The sequence below is a fragment of the Amphiprion ocellaris genome, chromosome 11 (assembly GCF_022539595.1).
Source record: "Amphiprion ocellaris isolate individual 3 ecotype Okinawa chromosome 11, ASM2253959v1, whole genome shotgun sequence".
Classification (NCBI taxonomy): domain Eukaryota; kingdom Metazoa; phylum Chordata; class Actinopteri; family Pomacentridae; genus Amphiprion; species Amphiprion ocellaris.
This window is the reverse complement of record NC_072776.1, coordinates 36,112,614-36,130,181: the sequence shown is the minus strand read 5'-3', so window position 1 is coordinate 36,130,181 and position 17,568 is coordinate 36,112,614. Positions and strand designations below refer to the sequence as shown.

At 46.2% G+C, this 17,568-nt stretch overlaps 1 protein-coding gene across 1 annotated transcript in view; it reads left to right on the top strand.

Moving 5' to 3' along the window:
• Positions 1 to 17,568, top strand: part of ttn.1 (titin, tandem duplicate 1) — a 198,399-nt gene that overhangs the window by 146,535 nt on the left and 34,296 nt on the right. Inside the window, exon 210 of the mRNA XM_055015241.1 lies at positions 167 to 17,479. Within this exon, the coding sequence (XP_054871216.1) occupies positions 167 to 17,479 (17,313 nt within the window). The remainder of the gene's footprint in view (positions 1 to 166; positions 17,480 to 17,568) is intronic.

The following is a 17,568-nucleotide window of genomic DNA, read 5'->3' as shown; positions in this document are numbered from 1 at the left end:
CTGTGGTCGAAACAGTCAAAGGTTTGATCCACCCTAAAATGACCTGCAAGTTCTTGCTGTGGAAAACTACCTATGGTTTCATATGCTTCGACTTAATCAAACAAAATCAGCAGTTTACACAGTTAAGTTTTTCAAAAACATTAACCACTTCTTTTATGTCTGTCAGATCCACCTGGACCGCCGGTCAATGCAAGAGTTACAGACACAACCAAAACCACAGCCACTCTGAACTGGGGAAAACCTCTTGATAATGGTGGACTTGAAGTCACTGGATATGTGATTGAACACAAGAAAGAAGGAACAGAAGAATGGGTTAAGGATACGCCATCTCCACTGAGGATCACAGAGTTTGTTGTTCCTGAGCTGGAAGCTGGTGCAAAATATTACTTCAGAATTAGTGCTGTGAATGCAAAGGGAGCAGGTGAGCCTGCTGAAACTAAGGAGCTGGTTGAGATTGTGGAGCGTGCAGCTGAGCCTGACCTGGAGCTGGATGTTGAGCTGAGAAGAACCCTTGTTGTTAGAGCTGGCTGCTCCATCAGACTCTTTGTGCCAATCAAGGGACGTCCTACACCAACAGTGACCTGGTCTAAGGAGGGAGGCCCTGTCCCACGTGCAGTCATCGACAGTACTGAATCCTTCACAATGCTGATTATTCCTGAGAGTTCAAGGATCGATGCAGGCAAATATGACCTTACCCTTGAAAACTCAACTGGAAAGAAGAGTGCTGATATACATGTGAGAGTTCTCGATTCACCTGGACCTCCACTTAACCTTAAACCAGTCAAGATTGACAAGGAAAGCATCACACTTCAATGGGAGATGCCTCTCATTGATGGTGGAGCCAAGATTACAAATTACATCATTGAGAAGAGGGAATCAACGCGCAAGGCTTTTGCTACTGCTATTACACATTGCCCAGCCACTTCAGTCAAAATTGACGAGCTGGGTGAAGGTTGTGAGTATTATTTCAGAGTATCTGCTGAGAATGAGTATGGCATTGGTGAAGCATTTGAAACTTCTGATCCAATTCGTGCATCCCAGGCACCAACTCCACCTGAAAGCATTATTCCTACTGATATCACCAAGAGTTCTGTCAGTCTCGTTTGGACTAAACCCAAGCATGATGGTGGAAGCAGAATTACAGGATACGTCCTGGAAGCCCAGAAGAAGGCAACTGATCAGTGGGCCCATGTAACAACAGTTAAAACCATGGATTTCACCGTGAAGAATCTCAATGAGAACGAAGAGTACATTTTCCGTGTAATGGCCGTTAACCAGTCTGGTAGAAGTGTTCCACGTGAGAGCAAACCCATTGTTGTCAGAGATTCTACTTCACTGCCTGAATTCGACCTGCGTGGTGTCTGTCAGAAGACCGTTATTGCCAAGGCAGGAGATGACATCAAAGTTGAGATTCCAGTTACGGGACGTCCTAGACCAACTGTCTCTTGGCAGAAGGATGGAGCAGCTCTGAAACTCACACAGAGAACTAATGTGGAAACTACAGCTGCTACTGTTACTCTCAGCATCAATGAATGCAACAGAGCCGACAGTGGTGTATACACCATGACGGGAAAGAACATTGTAGGATCTGTCACAGACAACATCATTGTCAAAGTGCATGATGTACCAGGGCCACCCAAAGGACCAGTTAAGATTGTGGAGATATCTCGTACCTATTGCATCTTTGCATGGGAAACTCCTGAGAATGATGGAGGTGTTCCCATCAACAACTATGTGGTGGAGATGAGAGACACCACCACCCAAACATGGACCGAGCTGTCTTCCACTATCATCCGCACAATGTTCAAAGCCATTCGGTTAACCACTGGATCAGAGTACCAGTTTAGAATAAAGGCTAAGAACAGATATGGTGTTGGACCTCCCATCACCTCAGAGGCGGTGGTGGCTGCCTATCCATTCAAAGCTCCTGGACCTCCTGGCACTCCTGGTGTTGTTGCATTTACCAAGGATTCAATAACGATTGGCTGGAATGAGCCTGTGTCTGATGGTGGAAATGAAGTCATTGGTTATCATGTTGAGAGGAAGGAAAGAAGCAGTATCATGTGGCATAAGATCAGCAAGGGTATTGTGAAAGGAAACATCTTTAAATCCACTGGGCTTGAAGATGGCATTGCATATGAGTTCCGTGTCATGGCTGAAAACATGGCTGGAATTGGTAAACCCAGCAAAGCCTCAGAAGCAATTCTGGCCTTGGATCCTGTTGACCCACCAGGTCAGCCTGTGCCAATATTTGTCAACAAGAACGTCATTACTATTCAATGGACAAAGCCTGAATATGATGGTGGCTTCAAAATCACCGGCTACACAGTGGAGAAGAGAGAACTGCCTACTGGTCGCTGGATCAGAGCCAATTTCACCAACATCATTGAGACAGCGTTTACTGTCAGTGGGCTGACTCAGGATGCCTCCTATGAATTCCGTGTTATAGCCAGAAACTCAGCCGGCGCAGTTAGCGTGCCCTCTGAGCCGTCAGACCCAATTACCTGCAAAGACGACATTATCGAACCACGCATTATGGTTGATGCCATCTTTAAGGATGTTGTTCTGCTGAAGGCTGGCGAGTCCTTCAGGCTTGATGCTGATATTGCTGGCCAACCAATCCCATCTATGGTTTGGACCAAGAATGGAAAGGAGGTGGAAAACACAATGAAACTGGACGTTAGGTTCACTGAATTGACAACCACCCTGACCAACAAGGATTCCATCAGATCAGATGGAGGAGAGTTTGTTCTGACTGCCACAAATGTTGGTGGATTTGCAAAGCACACCTTTAATGTTAAAGTCCTTGACAGGCCTGGACCACCAGTTGGACCTCTTCAGGTGTCTAATGTCACAGCTGACAACTGTGTTCTTACCTGGGCTCCACCTGCAGATGACGGCGGTGCCAAGATTGAAGGATACGTGATTGAGAAGCGTGAATCAAGCAGACTGGTTTGGACCAATGTGGCTTCAGACTTGCAAGTTACACAACACAAGGTAACCAAGCTGCTTAAAGGGAACGAATACAACTTTAGAGTTATGGCACTGAACAAGTATGGACTTGGCGAGGCCCTTGAATCAGAACCTACTATTGCAGACAATCCATATGTGATTCCAGATCCTCCAGAGAATCCTGAGGTGACAGCCATCTCTAAAGATTCAATGGTTCTTATTTGGCAAGCACCGAAAAGTGATGGTGGAACTCCCATCACCAATTACCATATTGAAAGAAAAGACAGAATAGGCCTGCGCTGGGTCAAATGCAACAAGAGAAAGGTCAAAGATCTACAATTCAAGGCAACAGGCCTTCTTGTTGGACATGACTATAAATTCAGAATAATTGCTGAGAATGCTGCTGGAGTGAGTGCACCAAGTGTGTCTAGTCCATTCTACAAGGCCACTGATGGACTCTACCAGCCTGGTGCTCCATGCAACCCCAGAATCTTGGACACAACCAAGTCTTCAATTACTGTTGCCTGGAACAAACCAGTGTATGATGGTGGTTCTGAAATCACCGGCTACATTGTGGAGACATGCATTCCATCTGAAAAGGAGGACGATGAGGAATGGACCATTGTTACACCCAAAGAAGGTCTCCTTGCAACCTCCTTTACCATTGTTAATCTGAAAGAGAACCAGGAGTACAAGATCAACATTTCTGCTGTCAACAGTGAAGGAATTGGAGAGGCAGCATCTGTACCTGGCAATCCCAAGGCAGAGGACAGGCTCCTCCCACCTGAGATCGATTTGGATGCAGAGCTCCGTAAACTGGTCAGTCTTAGAGCTTGCTGCTCACTTAGACTGTTTGTTCCTATCAGAGGCAGACCAGCTCCTCAGGCTAAATGGACCAAAGGAGATGGTGAACCTATTGAGAGGGCAACTATTGACAGCACAACATCATACACCTCACTTGTCATTGAAAATGTCAACAGATTTGACAGTGGGAAGTATAATCTTACTGTTGAAAATAGTTCTGGCTCCAAGACAGCTACAGTTCAAGTCAGGGTGCTTGATACACCAAGTGCTCCACAGAATTTGAAGATAACTGCTGTAACTAATGAAGCTGTCACTCTGACTTGGGATCCACCAATGAATGATGGAGGAGTTAAGATTAAGAACTACATTGTTGAAAAACGTGAGTCTACAAGGAAAGCGTATGCCACAGTCAATGCTAATTGTCATCATACCACCTTCACGGTTGATCAGCTCCTGGAAGGATGCAACTATTACTTCAGAGTTTTAGCTGAGAATGAATATGGCATTGGCTTGCCCATTGAGACTGGGGAATCAGTTAAAGTGTCAGAGAAACCACAGCCACCTGGCAAAATTACTCTCAAGGATGTCACCAAAAACAGTGTCACCCTCTCGTGGGAGAAGCCAGAGCATGACGGTGGCAGCAGAGTTGGCTGTTATGTTGTTGAGATCCAGCCTAAGGGTGCTGATAAATGGTCCCAGGCTGTGATTGTAAAAGAAACAGAAGCGACTATTAGTGGACTAAATGCAGGTGAAGAATACATGTTCCGTGTAGCAGCAAGAAATGAGAAAGGAACTAGTGACCCACGTCAGATTGGCGTTCCTGTGATCGTAAAAGATCTTGTGATTGCACCTGTTATCAAAATGTTGTTCAACACATTCAGTGTGTTAGCAGGAGAAGACCTGACAGTGGAGGTTCCATATGTTGCACGTCCCAAAGCAGCTGTATCCTGGGTAAAGGATGGTCAGCCTCTGAAAAGAACTACAAGAGTGAACTTTGGCGCAACAGCCACAATGCTGAACCTCACCATCAAAGAGGCTAGTAGAGATGATGTCGGACACTACCTTATTACTCTGACCAACACAGCAGGCGAAACAACTGCAGATATTGGCATTGTTGTTCTAGACAAACCAGGCCAGCCAGGCGGTCCGGTTAAGGTAGAAGAGGTCACTTCTGACAGTGTAACCATTTCCTGGAATCCACCAGAGTATGATGGTGGTTGCACCATCAAACACTACATCGTAGAAAAGAGAGACACATCTACAACTAACTGGATGATTGTATCTCCCAACCTAGCAAGGACCAAAATTAAGGCAGGCAGGCTGAAGACTGGCTCTGAGTATCAGTTTAGAATCACAGCCGAAAACAGGTATGGAAAAGGCCCAATTCTCCAATCAGAGTGTATTGTGGCTCAGTATCCGTATAAACTCCCAGGACCCCCAGGAACACCATCCATTGCAGCCTGCACTAAAGACAGCATGGTGGTGGCCTGGAATGAGCCTGTGAATGATGGTGGAAGCACTATCTTGGGCTACCATCTTGAGCGTAAAGAGAGAAATAGTATTCTGTGGGTGAAACTCAACAAGTCTCTTATTACTGACCAGACCTTCAAGACCGCTGGTCTGGAGCCAGGAATGGAGTATGAATACAGAGTTTATGCTGAAAATATTGTTGGAATAGGGAAAGTGAGCAAAGTATCTGAAGGACAGGTTGCTAGAGATCCTTGCGATCCTCCCGGCACTCCCGAGGCAACAAAGATTACTAAGGACTCTGTGACCATTGTTTGGACCAAGCCTGAGTATGATGGTGGTGCAAAGGTTACAGGCTACATTGTGGAAAAGAAGGAGCTTCCTGAGGGTCGTTGGCTGAAGGCTAACTTCACTAATGTCATCGAGACAGAATATGTAGCCACTGGACTTGTGCAGGATAATCAATATGAGTTCCGTGTTATTGCCAGAAATGCCGCTGGTGTTTTCAGTTTGGCATCTTTCAGCACTGGCCCTATCACTGCTAGGGATGAGATTGAACCACCACGCTTCAGCATTGACCCAGAGTACACACAGACTGTTGTGGTTAATGCTGGAGATAACTTTAAAATTGATGCAGATGTTAATGGAAAACCACTGCCCTCTATCCACTGGATGAAGGGAGAGTTGGAACTGGGAAACACTATTCATAGAGAGATTAAGAACACACCCACCAAAGCTTTTATATCTGTCAAAGAAGCAAAACTTTCTGATGGAGGTGAATACACTCTGCTGCTGAAAAATCCTGGTGGAGAAAAGGCTGTACAGATCGATGTGGTTGTTCTAGATAAGCCTGGGGAACCACAAGGACCCCTTGTTGTTACAGGAATAACCAAAGACCGATGCTGCCTTGCATGGAAGCCACCACTGCAAGATGGTGGCAGCAAGATCTCTCACTACGTTGTGGAGAGAAGAGAGACAAGCAGACTTGTATGGACTGTTGTGGACCCAAAAGTGGAAAATATTTGTCTAAAAGTCAACAAGCTCCTTGAAGGAAATGAGTACATCTTCAGAGTTCATGCTGTCAACCAGTTTGGAATAGGTGCACCACTTGAGTCTGCTGCTGTCGTAATTAAGGATCCATACCTGCCACCTGGATCACCGAAGGGCTTAGAAATTTCAGATATTAAAAAGGATTCAATGGTGCTCACCTGGGAGGCTCCTTCTGAAGATGGAGGCAGTCCAATCACTGGATACATAATTGAGAAGCATGACAAAGAAGGTGTGAGGTGGACGAGATGCAACAGGAAAACTGTCACTGATTTGACTTTCAAGGTCACTGGACTCCTTGAAAGCCATAGTTACGAATTCAGAGTTGCAGCTGAAAATGCTGTTGGTGTAGGTGACTCAAGCTCCCCAACTGTATTCTACAAAGCTCTTGATCCCATCTTCATGCCCGGCCCACCACACAATCCAAGAGTCACTGACACAACAAAAACATCAGTGTTCCTGTCATGGGGAAAGCCGGTGTGTGATGGAGGCTGTGAGATTCAGGGATACATTGTTGAGTGCTGCACTACCACAGAGGCAGCAGAGCCAACAGAAGCACCAGCTGCAGAGACAGAATCCACAGATGCACCAGCTGTGGAATGGACAATGTGCACGCCACCAACAGGTGTCAAGAAGACAAAGTTTGAGGCTACAAATCTGAAGGAAAACCAGGCATACAAGTTTAGAGTATGTGCTATAAACAAAGTGGGTGTTGGTGAACATGCTGATGTCTCTGGAGCTGTTGTTGCCCAGGACAGGGCAGAGGAGCCAGACCTTGACATTGACCCAGAGCTGAGAAAGATTGTGACCATTAAAGCTGGCACCTCTCTTAGACTGTTTATCCCCATCAAAGGAAGGCCCGCTCCTACTATCAAGTGGGACAAAGATGAAGCTGCGCTCAAGGAGACTGCTCAGGTTGAGATTACCAGCAGTTATACATCCCTTGTAATTGATAAGATGAGCAGAAATGACAGTGGAAAGTACACAGTCACTGCTGAGAATTCCAGTGGAACAAAATCTGCTTTTGTTGTTGTCCGTGTTCTCGACACACCCAGCGCTCCTGTTAATCTTAAAGTCAAAGAAATTACAAACCAATCAGTAACACTGGTGTGGGAACCACCTCTGTTGGATGGTGGATCCAAGATCAAGAACTACATCATTGAAAAGAGGGAAAGTACACGCAAAACATATGCAGCGGTTGTAACAAATTGTCATGCTCTTTCATGGAAGATAGAACCACTCCAGGAGGGCTGCAGCTACTACTTCCGAGTCCTCGCTGAGAATGCTCATGGTGTTGGCCTGCCTGTAGGAACTGCCGATGCTCTTAAAGTCTCAGAGGTGCCCCAGACTCCAAAAAATCTGAGTGTTACAGATCAGACCAAAACAAGCATCTCTTTGGCCTGGGAGAAGCCTGAGTATGATGGTGGTAGCAGAGTCATGCAGTATTTACTCGAGGTGCAGCTGAAGGGCCAAGAGAAATGGTCTGGTGTCAACACGTTTAAGACAATGGAGGCCACTGTTGCCAATCTGAACCCAGGAGAGGAGTATTTGTTCAGAGTAACAGCAATCAATGATAAGGGAAAGAGTGACCCCAAAGTCCTTGCAGGTCCAGTGATGACCAAAGACTTAGTCTTTGAGCCAGATGCCCGTCCAGCATTCAGCAGCTACAGTGTGAATGTGGGCAAAGACATGAACATTGACATTCCCATCTTTGGACGTCCTAAACCTGCAGTTACATGGACTAAAGATGGAGCTCCTCTAAAGTTCACTACCAGAGTCAACATTCTCAATACACCAACACATACAACACTGAGCATTAAGGAGGCAGCAGGTGATGATGGCGGCATGTATGGCATCAATGTTGCAAACTCAGCTGGAAAGAAAGATACAACAGTTGAAATCATTGTACTGGACAAACCTGGCCCTCCATCTGGCCCCGTGAAGTTTGATGAAATTACAACACAGAGTGTTACAATTTCATGGGAACCACCAAAACACAATGGTGGATGCCAAATTTCAAACTACATTGTGCAGAAGAGAGATACTACTACAACAACATGGGAAAATGTGAGCATCAACTGTGCTAGAAACAGCATCAAAGTGAGTAGACTGAAGACTGGAGCTGAGTACCAGTTCAGGATCATTGCCCAGAACCGCTATGGCAAGAGTCATGGTCTGGATTCATCTGCTGTTGTAGCTCAGTACCCATACAGAGAGCCAGGCCCACCAGGCACTCCTTTCATTTCGTCTCTATCAAGGGACCACCAGATTGTTGAGTGGCATGAACCCGTATCAGATGGAGGCAGCCCTGTTCTTGGCTACCATCTTGAAAGGAAGGAGAGAAATAGTATTCTCTGGGTCAAGATCAACAAGACACTTATCCATGATACCAGTTTCAAGAGTCACCCATTGGACGAGGGTGTTGAGTATGAATACAAAGCTTATGCTGAAAATATTGTTGGTATTGGCAGGAGCAGTAAGGTCTCAGAGGGCTGTGTTGCTCGCGACCCATGTGATCCTCCTGGCACACCAGAAGCCATCCATGTGACCAAAGACACTATTGTCATTGAATGGACTAAACCAGAGTATGATGGTGGCAGCAATATCACTGGCTATACTGTAGAGAAGCGTGATCTGCCAGAGGGCAGGTGGGTAAGGGCAAACTTCACTAATGTGATTGAGACACAGTTTACTGTCACTGGTCTGACTGAAAATGCACAGTATGACTTTAGAGTCATTGCTAAGAATGCTGTTGGCACCGTCAGCAAGCCGTCATATAACAGTGGACCCATCACTGCAAGTGACAAGCTGGAGGCACCCAAATTCTCCATTGACCCTGCATTTACTAAGACCATTATCATTAATGCTGGAGAGACATTCAGGCTAGATGCTGACACACGTGGCAAGCCACTGCCTACAATCCAGTGGTTCAAGGATGAAAAACCCATTGAAAATACACTAAGACTGGAGATCAGAAACACAGAAAACCATGCCATGATTGTCATTAAGGACGCTGTTAGAGTTGATGGTGGAGTTTACATGCTGCAGCTGACAAACGAGGCTGGCAGTGAAACTGTTCCATTCAAGGTTGTGGTCCTGGATAAACCCAGCCAATGTGAAGGTCCCCTCCACATCACTGGAGTCTCTGAAGATAGATGCACACTGGTATGGCGTGCTCCTCTACACGATGGAGGTAGTCCTATTTCACATTACGTCATTGAGAGAAGAGAAACCAGCCGTCTAGCCTGGACTGTAGTTTCCAGCTCATGTAAAACCACAAGCTACAAAGTCACCAAACTACTGGAAGGAAATGAATACATGTTCCGTGTCATGGCAGTCAATGGTTACGGTGTCAGTGAGCCACTAGAGTCTGGTGGAGTGATCATGAAGACTCCATTTGTTCCTCCTGGTTCACCTCACATTGAGGATGTATCCAACATTGCCCATGATGGTATGACCATCACTTGGTCTGCCCCTGAGACTAATGGCGGCAGTGAGATTATCAGTTACATCATTGAAAAGAAGGACAGAACTGGAATCAAATGGACCAGATGCAACAGGCAGAAGGTCACAGATCTGTCATTCAGAGTTACAGGCCTCACTACAGGTCATGAGTATGAGTTCAGAGTGGTTGCTGAGAACATAGTTGGAGCAGGAGAACCAAGTCTTCCAAGTTCTTACTACAAGGCCTGTGATCCAAAGTACAAACCCGGTGCCCCAGCATATGTGAACGTGATTGACTCCACAAAGACTTCAATTACAGTCTCATGGGGTAAGCCTCTATCTGATGGCGGCAGTACCATTCAAGGATACATTGTTGAAGTCTGCAAGGCTGAAGAGGAGCAATGGACCATGGTCACTCCACCCACTGGCCTGCGTGTCAACAAGTATGAAATCACCAAACTTACTGAGGGCCAGGAGTACAAGATCCAGGTTTGTGCTCTGAACAAACTGGGAGTTGGCGAGCCGGCGTCTCTTTCTGGAACAGCTAAGCCAGAGGAAAGGGTAGAACCACCAGAGATCCATCTTGACTCTGAGCTGAGGAAGGGCATCGTAGTGAAAGCAGGTGGATCTGTTAGAATCCATGTTCCATTCAAGGGCAGGCCAACACCTGAGATTAAGTGGACCAAGGATGAGGGTGACCTGAATGAGAAAACAGTGGTTGAGAAAGCTCTTAACTTCACACAGCTTTCTCTTGACTCATGCGACAGGAGTGACTCTGGAAAATATGCCCTTAGCCTGACCAACAGCAGCGGCACTGCGTCTGAAGTTGTTTCAGTTAAGGTCCTTGATACACCTGGGGCTCCTCAAAACCTTGTGGTTAAAGATGTCAAAAGGGAGTCTGTCACTCTTGTATGGGATGCTCCACTGATTGATGGAGGTTCCAAAATCAAGAACTATGTCATTGACAAACGGGAATCAACCAGAAAAGCATATGCAAATGTGTCTACAAAATGCACCAAGACCACATTCAAAGTTGAAAACTTGATTGAAGGTGCTATGTACTACTTCAGAGTCATGGCTGAGAATGAATTTGGAATTGGCCAGGCTGTTGAAACAAAGACTGCCTCCAAGGCCTCTGAGGTGCCTCTGTCTGTTGGAAAGGTCTTCCTCACTGATGTCACTAAGGCTACTGTTTCACTGGCCTGGGAGAAACCTCAGCATGATGGAGGCAGTAGAATTGGTGGATATCTAATTGAGATGCTGCCTAAGGGTACAGATAAGTGGGGAGTTGCCACAAATACAAAAACATGCGACGGAACTGTCAAAGGCCTCACAGCTGGAACAGAATATCTTTTCCGTATCATTGCTTACAATGAGAAGGGAAAGAGCGAGCCAAAAGCATTGGCTGCACCAGTTATTGCAAGTGACATGACCATGGAACCAAGCATTAAGGTGCAATTCAACACTTACAGTGTACTTGCTGGAAAAGATCTGAAGTTAGAGTTTCCTGTGCTTGGCAGGCCCAAACCTAAAGTCACCTGGACCAAGGATGGTCAGGCTTTGAAGGTGACATCCAGAGTCAATGTATTAAACACTCCAGAAACAGCTGTAATTCAAATTACTGAAGCATGTAAGGAAGACTTTGGCAAATACTCAATTACAGCCACCAATAGTGCTGGCACAGTCACTGAGGATGTGGCTGTCATTATTCTTGACAAACCTGGTCCACCAACGGGTCCAGTCAAGGTTGTTGAAGTGAGCAACACTTTTGTCCATCTGTCATGGGAACCTCCAGAGTACACCGGTGGATGTCAGGTAAAGAACTATATAGTGGAAAAGAGAGACACCACCACTACAACATGGCAGCCAGTCACCACACAGCTAGCTAGAACAGCTTTCAAGGTCACCAAGTTGAAGACTGGTGCAGAGTATCAGTTCAGAATCATTGCTGAAAACAGATATGGAAAGGGCGTGTCTCTGGACTCCAAGGTCATTGTGGTGCAATATCCATACAAAACACCAGGACCTCCAGGAACGCCATATATCAAATCTGTGACCAAGGAAATGATGATCATTGAATGGAACGAGCCAGTCAATGATGGAGGAAGTGCAGTTATCGGCTACCATCTGGAAAGCAAGGAGAGAAGCAGCATTCTGTGGAACAAACTGAATAAGACTCTCATTGCTGATACCCAATTCAAGATATGCAATCTTGAGGAGGGTATTGGATATGAATTTAGAGTTTATGCAGAAAATATTGTTGGCATTGGCAGATGCAGTAAAGTGTCTGATTCCTTTGTTGCTCGCGACCCATGTGATCCTCCTGGTGCTCCAGAAGCTATAACTGTTTCCAAGAACCTTATCAAGATTCAGTGGACAAAGCCTCAGTATGATGGTGGCAGCAAAGTAAATGGATATATTGTGGAAAGGAAAGATCTATCCTCCCCTGATGGGCGCTGGGTAAGAGCTAACTTTACCAACATAATTGAGACAGAGTATGCAGTCACTGGTTTGACAGAGAATGAGCAATATGAATTCAGAGTTATTGCAAGAAATGCAGCTGGAGTCTTCAGTGAGCCATCTGACAGCTCTGGATCGATTACTGCTACTGATGAACTTGAACCACCAAGGGCCTCAATGGATCCAAAATACAAGGATGTTATCGTTGTCAATACTGGCGAACATTTGCTTCTTGATGCAGACATCTATGGAAAACCAATTCCTGATGTTGCCTGGCTAAAGGAGGGCAAGGAAATGGACAAAGCTGTGCGCATTGAAGTGAAAACTACACAGAAACGTGCAGCCATGACTATTAAAGACGTGACCAAGCTTGATGGTGGCCACTATGACCTTGTCCTCAAAAATCTGGGTGGTACAAAAGTTTTGCCTATCACTGTGAAAGTCCTTGATAAACCGGGTCCACCCACTGGACCCATGAAAGTGACAGGAGTCATGTCTGACAGGTGTATCATTGCCTGGTCTGAGCCAGCTCTGGATGGTGGGGCCAGCATCAGTCGCTATGTCCTGGAGAAGAGAGAAACTAGCAGGTTGTCCTGGACAGTGGTTGCACCAAACATCAAGGGTCTGTACCACAAAGTAACAAATTTGCTTACTGGTAATGAATACATCTTTAGAGTCAGGGCAATCAATAAATATGGTGTTGGTGATTATCTCGAAAGTGAACCCATCACTGCACGCAATCCTTACAAACCACCTACTGCTCCCGGAACTCCAGAAGCAAGTCAGATAACAAAGGAATCTATGGTTCTGTCATGGACCTCTCCAGAACAGACTGGTGGAGCTGACATTGAAGGCTACCATCTGGAGAAACGTGACAAAGACAGTGTAAGGTGGACAAAGTGCAACAGACAGAAACTGACTGACACTCACTTCAAGGTCACAGGTCTGCTGACAGATCACTTCTATGAGTTCCGTGTTGCTGCTGAGAATGAGGCTGGAATGGGAGAGCTCAGTGAACTGTCCCTGTTCTACAGAGCATGTGATGCTACAACACCACCCGGACCTCCACACCATCCAAAGGTGACAGACTACTCAAAGTCTTCTGTGTCTCTGTCCTGGGGCAAACCTGACTTTGATGGTGGGGCCTATGTCAAAGGCTACATTGTTGAAATGAGGGAATATACACCATTGCCAGAGTCAACAGAGGAGGCAGAAGTAGCACCAGCAGTAGAACCACCAATTGAAAAGGAATGGAACATGTGCACTCCACCTACTGGTATTCAAGCCACTAAACTCACCATCGCAGACCTGAAGGAGGGTGGAGAGTACCAGTTCCGTGTCTGCGCTATCAACTCAGAGGGAGTGGGAGAGGCTGCTAATGTCCACGGCACAGTGGTTACATCTGACAGGGCAGAAGCACCAGAGATCGAGCTCGATGCTGATCTCAGAAAGGTGGTATCAGTCCGTGCTGGTGGAACTCTGCGTCTGTTCGTCACCATCAGAGGAAGGCCTGAGCCTGCTGTGAAATGGGAGAAGGTTGAAGGCACTCTCACAGAGCGCGCTGCAATCGACACCACCACTTCATACACCATGTTTGTCATTGACAATGTTAACCGCTTTGACAGTGGCAAATACTCGCTGACATTGGAGAACAGCAGTGGCACAAAGTCTGCAGTTGTTGCTGTGAGAATTTTGGATACACCAAGTGCACCACAAAAGCTTGCTGTGAAGGAGCTTAAGAGGGATTCAGTGACTCTTGGCTGGGACACGCCACTGACTGATGGTGGTTCTAAAATCACAAACTATATTGTGGAGAAGAGAGAGTCTGTCAGGAAGGTGTATACTACTGTCACCAGCAACTGCACGGTCAACTCATTTAAGATTGAAGACTTGCCCGAGGGTGGAATGTTCTACTTTAGAGTCTGTGCTGTAAATGAATATGGCCAGGGACAGATGGTTGAAACTAAAGAAATCAAAGTGTCTGAGGTACCTCTTCCACCAAACAAGGTTACTCTTGTAGATTTGACCAAGACTAGTGTGTCACTGACTTGGGAAAAACCTGCTCATGATGGTGGAAGCAAAGTAATGTGCTACAATGTAGAATTTAAGCCTAAGACTGGGGATAAATGGGGCACAGCATGCACAGTCAAGGTGCCAGAAGCAACTGTTCCCAATCTGACTCCTAACGAAGCCTATTTATTCAGAGTTGTTGCAATCAATGAGAAGGGAAAGAGTGAGCCAAAGGATCTTGGTTTGCCTGTAGTTGCAAAGGATGTTGGAATTGAACCATCGGCCAATTTACTGTTTAACACCTACAGTGTTAAAGCTGGAAGTGACCTCACTCTTGAGGTTCCAATAAGAGGCAGACCAAAACCTGTTGTTTCCTGGAAGAAGGACGGCCTTCCCCTGAAGCAGACATCATCAGTGACAATCTTAAACACTGCAACCTCAACCAAAATTGTCATCAAAGAGGCTACCAGAGAACATGTTGGAAAGTATGAAATCACTCTGGCCAATGCAGCAGGAACTGTCTCATCAGATATCGGAGTTGTTGTCCTCGATAAACCAGGTCAACCAAAAGCAATAAAGGTGGATGCTGTGACCTCAGACAGCATCACACTCTCCTGGTCCCCACCAGAATACGATGGTGGGTGCTCTATCAGCAATTACATTGTGGAGAAGAGAGACACAAACACACAGGAATGGCAGATGGTGGCAAGTAATGTTGCCAGAACAGCTTTCAAGGCTGGCCGCCTGACACACGGAGCAGAGTACCAGTTCCGTGTCTATGCAGTTAATCGCTATGGAAAGAGCACGTATCTGGATTCACCTGGAATCACTGCTATGTATAACTTCAAACAACCTGGACCCCCTTCCACACCCATAGTGAAACTGGCCACCAAGTCTTACATGTTGGTGACCTGGAATGAGCCGGTCAGTGATGGTGGCAGTCCTGTTTTGGGCTACCATCTGGAAAGGAAGGAGCGTTCTAGCATTCTTTGGACAAAGATGAACAGAGGAATGATCAAAGATACAGAATACAAAGTCAATGGAATTGAAGAAGGCATGATGTATGAATACCGCGTCTATGCTGAAAATATTGCTGGCATTGGTAAATGCAGCAAGGCCTGTGAAGCTGTAGCAGCCAGAGATCCATGCGATCCCCCAGGCACACCTGTGGTTACTGCAGTTACCAGATCATCTGTGTCCTTATCTTGGGATAAACCAGAGTATGATGGTGGAGCCAAAGTTTCTGGTTACATTATTGAACGCAGAGACCTTCCTGAAGGACGCTGGACAAGGTGCAACTTCACAAATGTGCCTGAGACCCACTATGAAGTGACAGGCCTTATAGAGAACAGCCAGTATGATTTCCGTGTGATTGCAAAGAATGCAGCTGGACTGTTCAGCATACCATCATACAACACTGGTCCTATCACTGTGAAGGATGATGTGGATCCACCTCGCATCATGATGGATGTGAAGTTCAGAGAGACATTGCATGTAAAAGCAGGAGAAACTCTGAAGATTAATGCTGACCTGGTTGGACGTCCTGCTCCTGTCATCTCCTGGACAAAGGATGGCAAAGAGATTGAGTTGAGAGCCAGAATCCAAATTATCTCAACAGATACCAACACATGTGTCATTGTGAAAGACTGCATCAGAAGAGATTCTGGACAGTATGCCTTGACTCTTCAGAATATTGCGGGAGCAGTTACCATGCCGATAAACTGTGTAATTCTGGATAAACCAGGACCCTCAGCAGGACCCCTACAAATCACTGGTCTCTCAGCTGAGGAGTGCACTCTGTCATGGGGTCCTCCTCAGGAGGCCGGTGGTGCTGACATCACTCATTACATTGTTGAAAGGCGTGAGACCAGCCGCTTGGCATGGACACTGGTGAAGGGAGACGTCAAAAAGACATACTTCAAAGTCACCGGCCTGCTCAAGGGCAATGAATATATCTTCAGGGTTCTGGCTGTCAGCAAGCATGGACTTGGCGAGGCACTGGAGAGTGATGCTGTAAAGATCACAGATCCCTACACATTCCCCTCCGCTCCAGCAAGTGTTGATGTAACTACTATAACCAGCGATTCCATGACCCTCACCTGGTGCAAGTCAGCTAGTGATGGAGGCAGTCCCATCACTGGATATGTGATTGAGCGCCGTGAGAAGACGGGCATGCGATGGGTTCGTGTGAACAGAGATCCAGTTGTTGAATGTACTGCAGTAGCAACCAAACTGCGCAAGGCTTGTGAGTATGATTTCAGGGTCTATGCTGAAAATGCAGCTGGTTTGAGTCCCCCAAGTGAACCATCTGCAACATTCAGAGCATTGGATCCTCTGGTTGTTCCATCTCGTCCAACCAAGCCAAAGATCATCAGTTCAACCAAGGATTCTGTGTCCATTGTCTGGAAACCTCCAGCAGATGATGGTGGTGCTCCCATCCTTGGATACAGTGTGGAATACAGAGACTACATCCACAAACCAGAGCCAGAGGTTGAAGAAGAGGAGGAAGAATATGAGGAGGAAGAGGAAGAGGAGGTACCCGAATCACCTGAAGAACTTGCAAGATGGATTGAAGCTATCCCTCTTACCAAGAGCTTAGAGTTCACAATCACTGGATTAAAGACAGATGCAGAATATGAATTCTGTGTTAAGGCAATCAACAAAGTTGGCAGCGGTGTGCGTAGCCCATATTCAGATGCAGCTGCAGCAATGGACAGAACTTCAGAGCCATCATTTGACGCTGATATCGAGATGCGGAAAGTACTTATTGTTAAGCACGGCACTGCATTTACACTCAATGTGCCATTCAAAGGAAAACCTGTGCCATCAGTAGCTTGGGCCAAGGAGGGTGTTGACCTAAAAGTCAGAGGAACCATCGAAGCAACAGAATCCAGCACTTCACTCACTATTGAGAAGTCAAACAGAAATGATTCTGGAGAGTACCATGTTACCATTGAATCTCCACTGGGAAAAGCAACCCTGCCCATTGTTGTCAAAGTGCTTGATTCTCCTGGACCCCCAGTCAATGTGAAAGTTTCAGCGGTGACCAGGGATTCTGCTACCCTCATGTGGGCGGCTCCAGAGAATGATGGCGGTGATGCAGTAAAGGCATACCATGTTGAAAAACGTGAGGCCAGTAAAAAGGCCTGGGTATCTGTGACCAGCAACTGCCATGATCTGACTTACAAGGTGGAAGACTTGCAGGAGGGAGCCATCTACTACTTCAGAGTTATTGGAGAAAATGAGTATGGAGTGGGCGAGCCTCAGGAGGCCAAGGCTGGAACAAAGATTACAGGTAACATATGAATGAACTGAGGGATTGTAGCTTAATTTTATACAAACTTCAGTTTCCCAACAGAATGTACTGAACAAAATGTCTTGCTG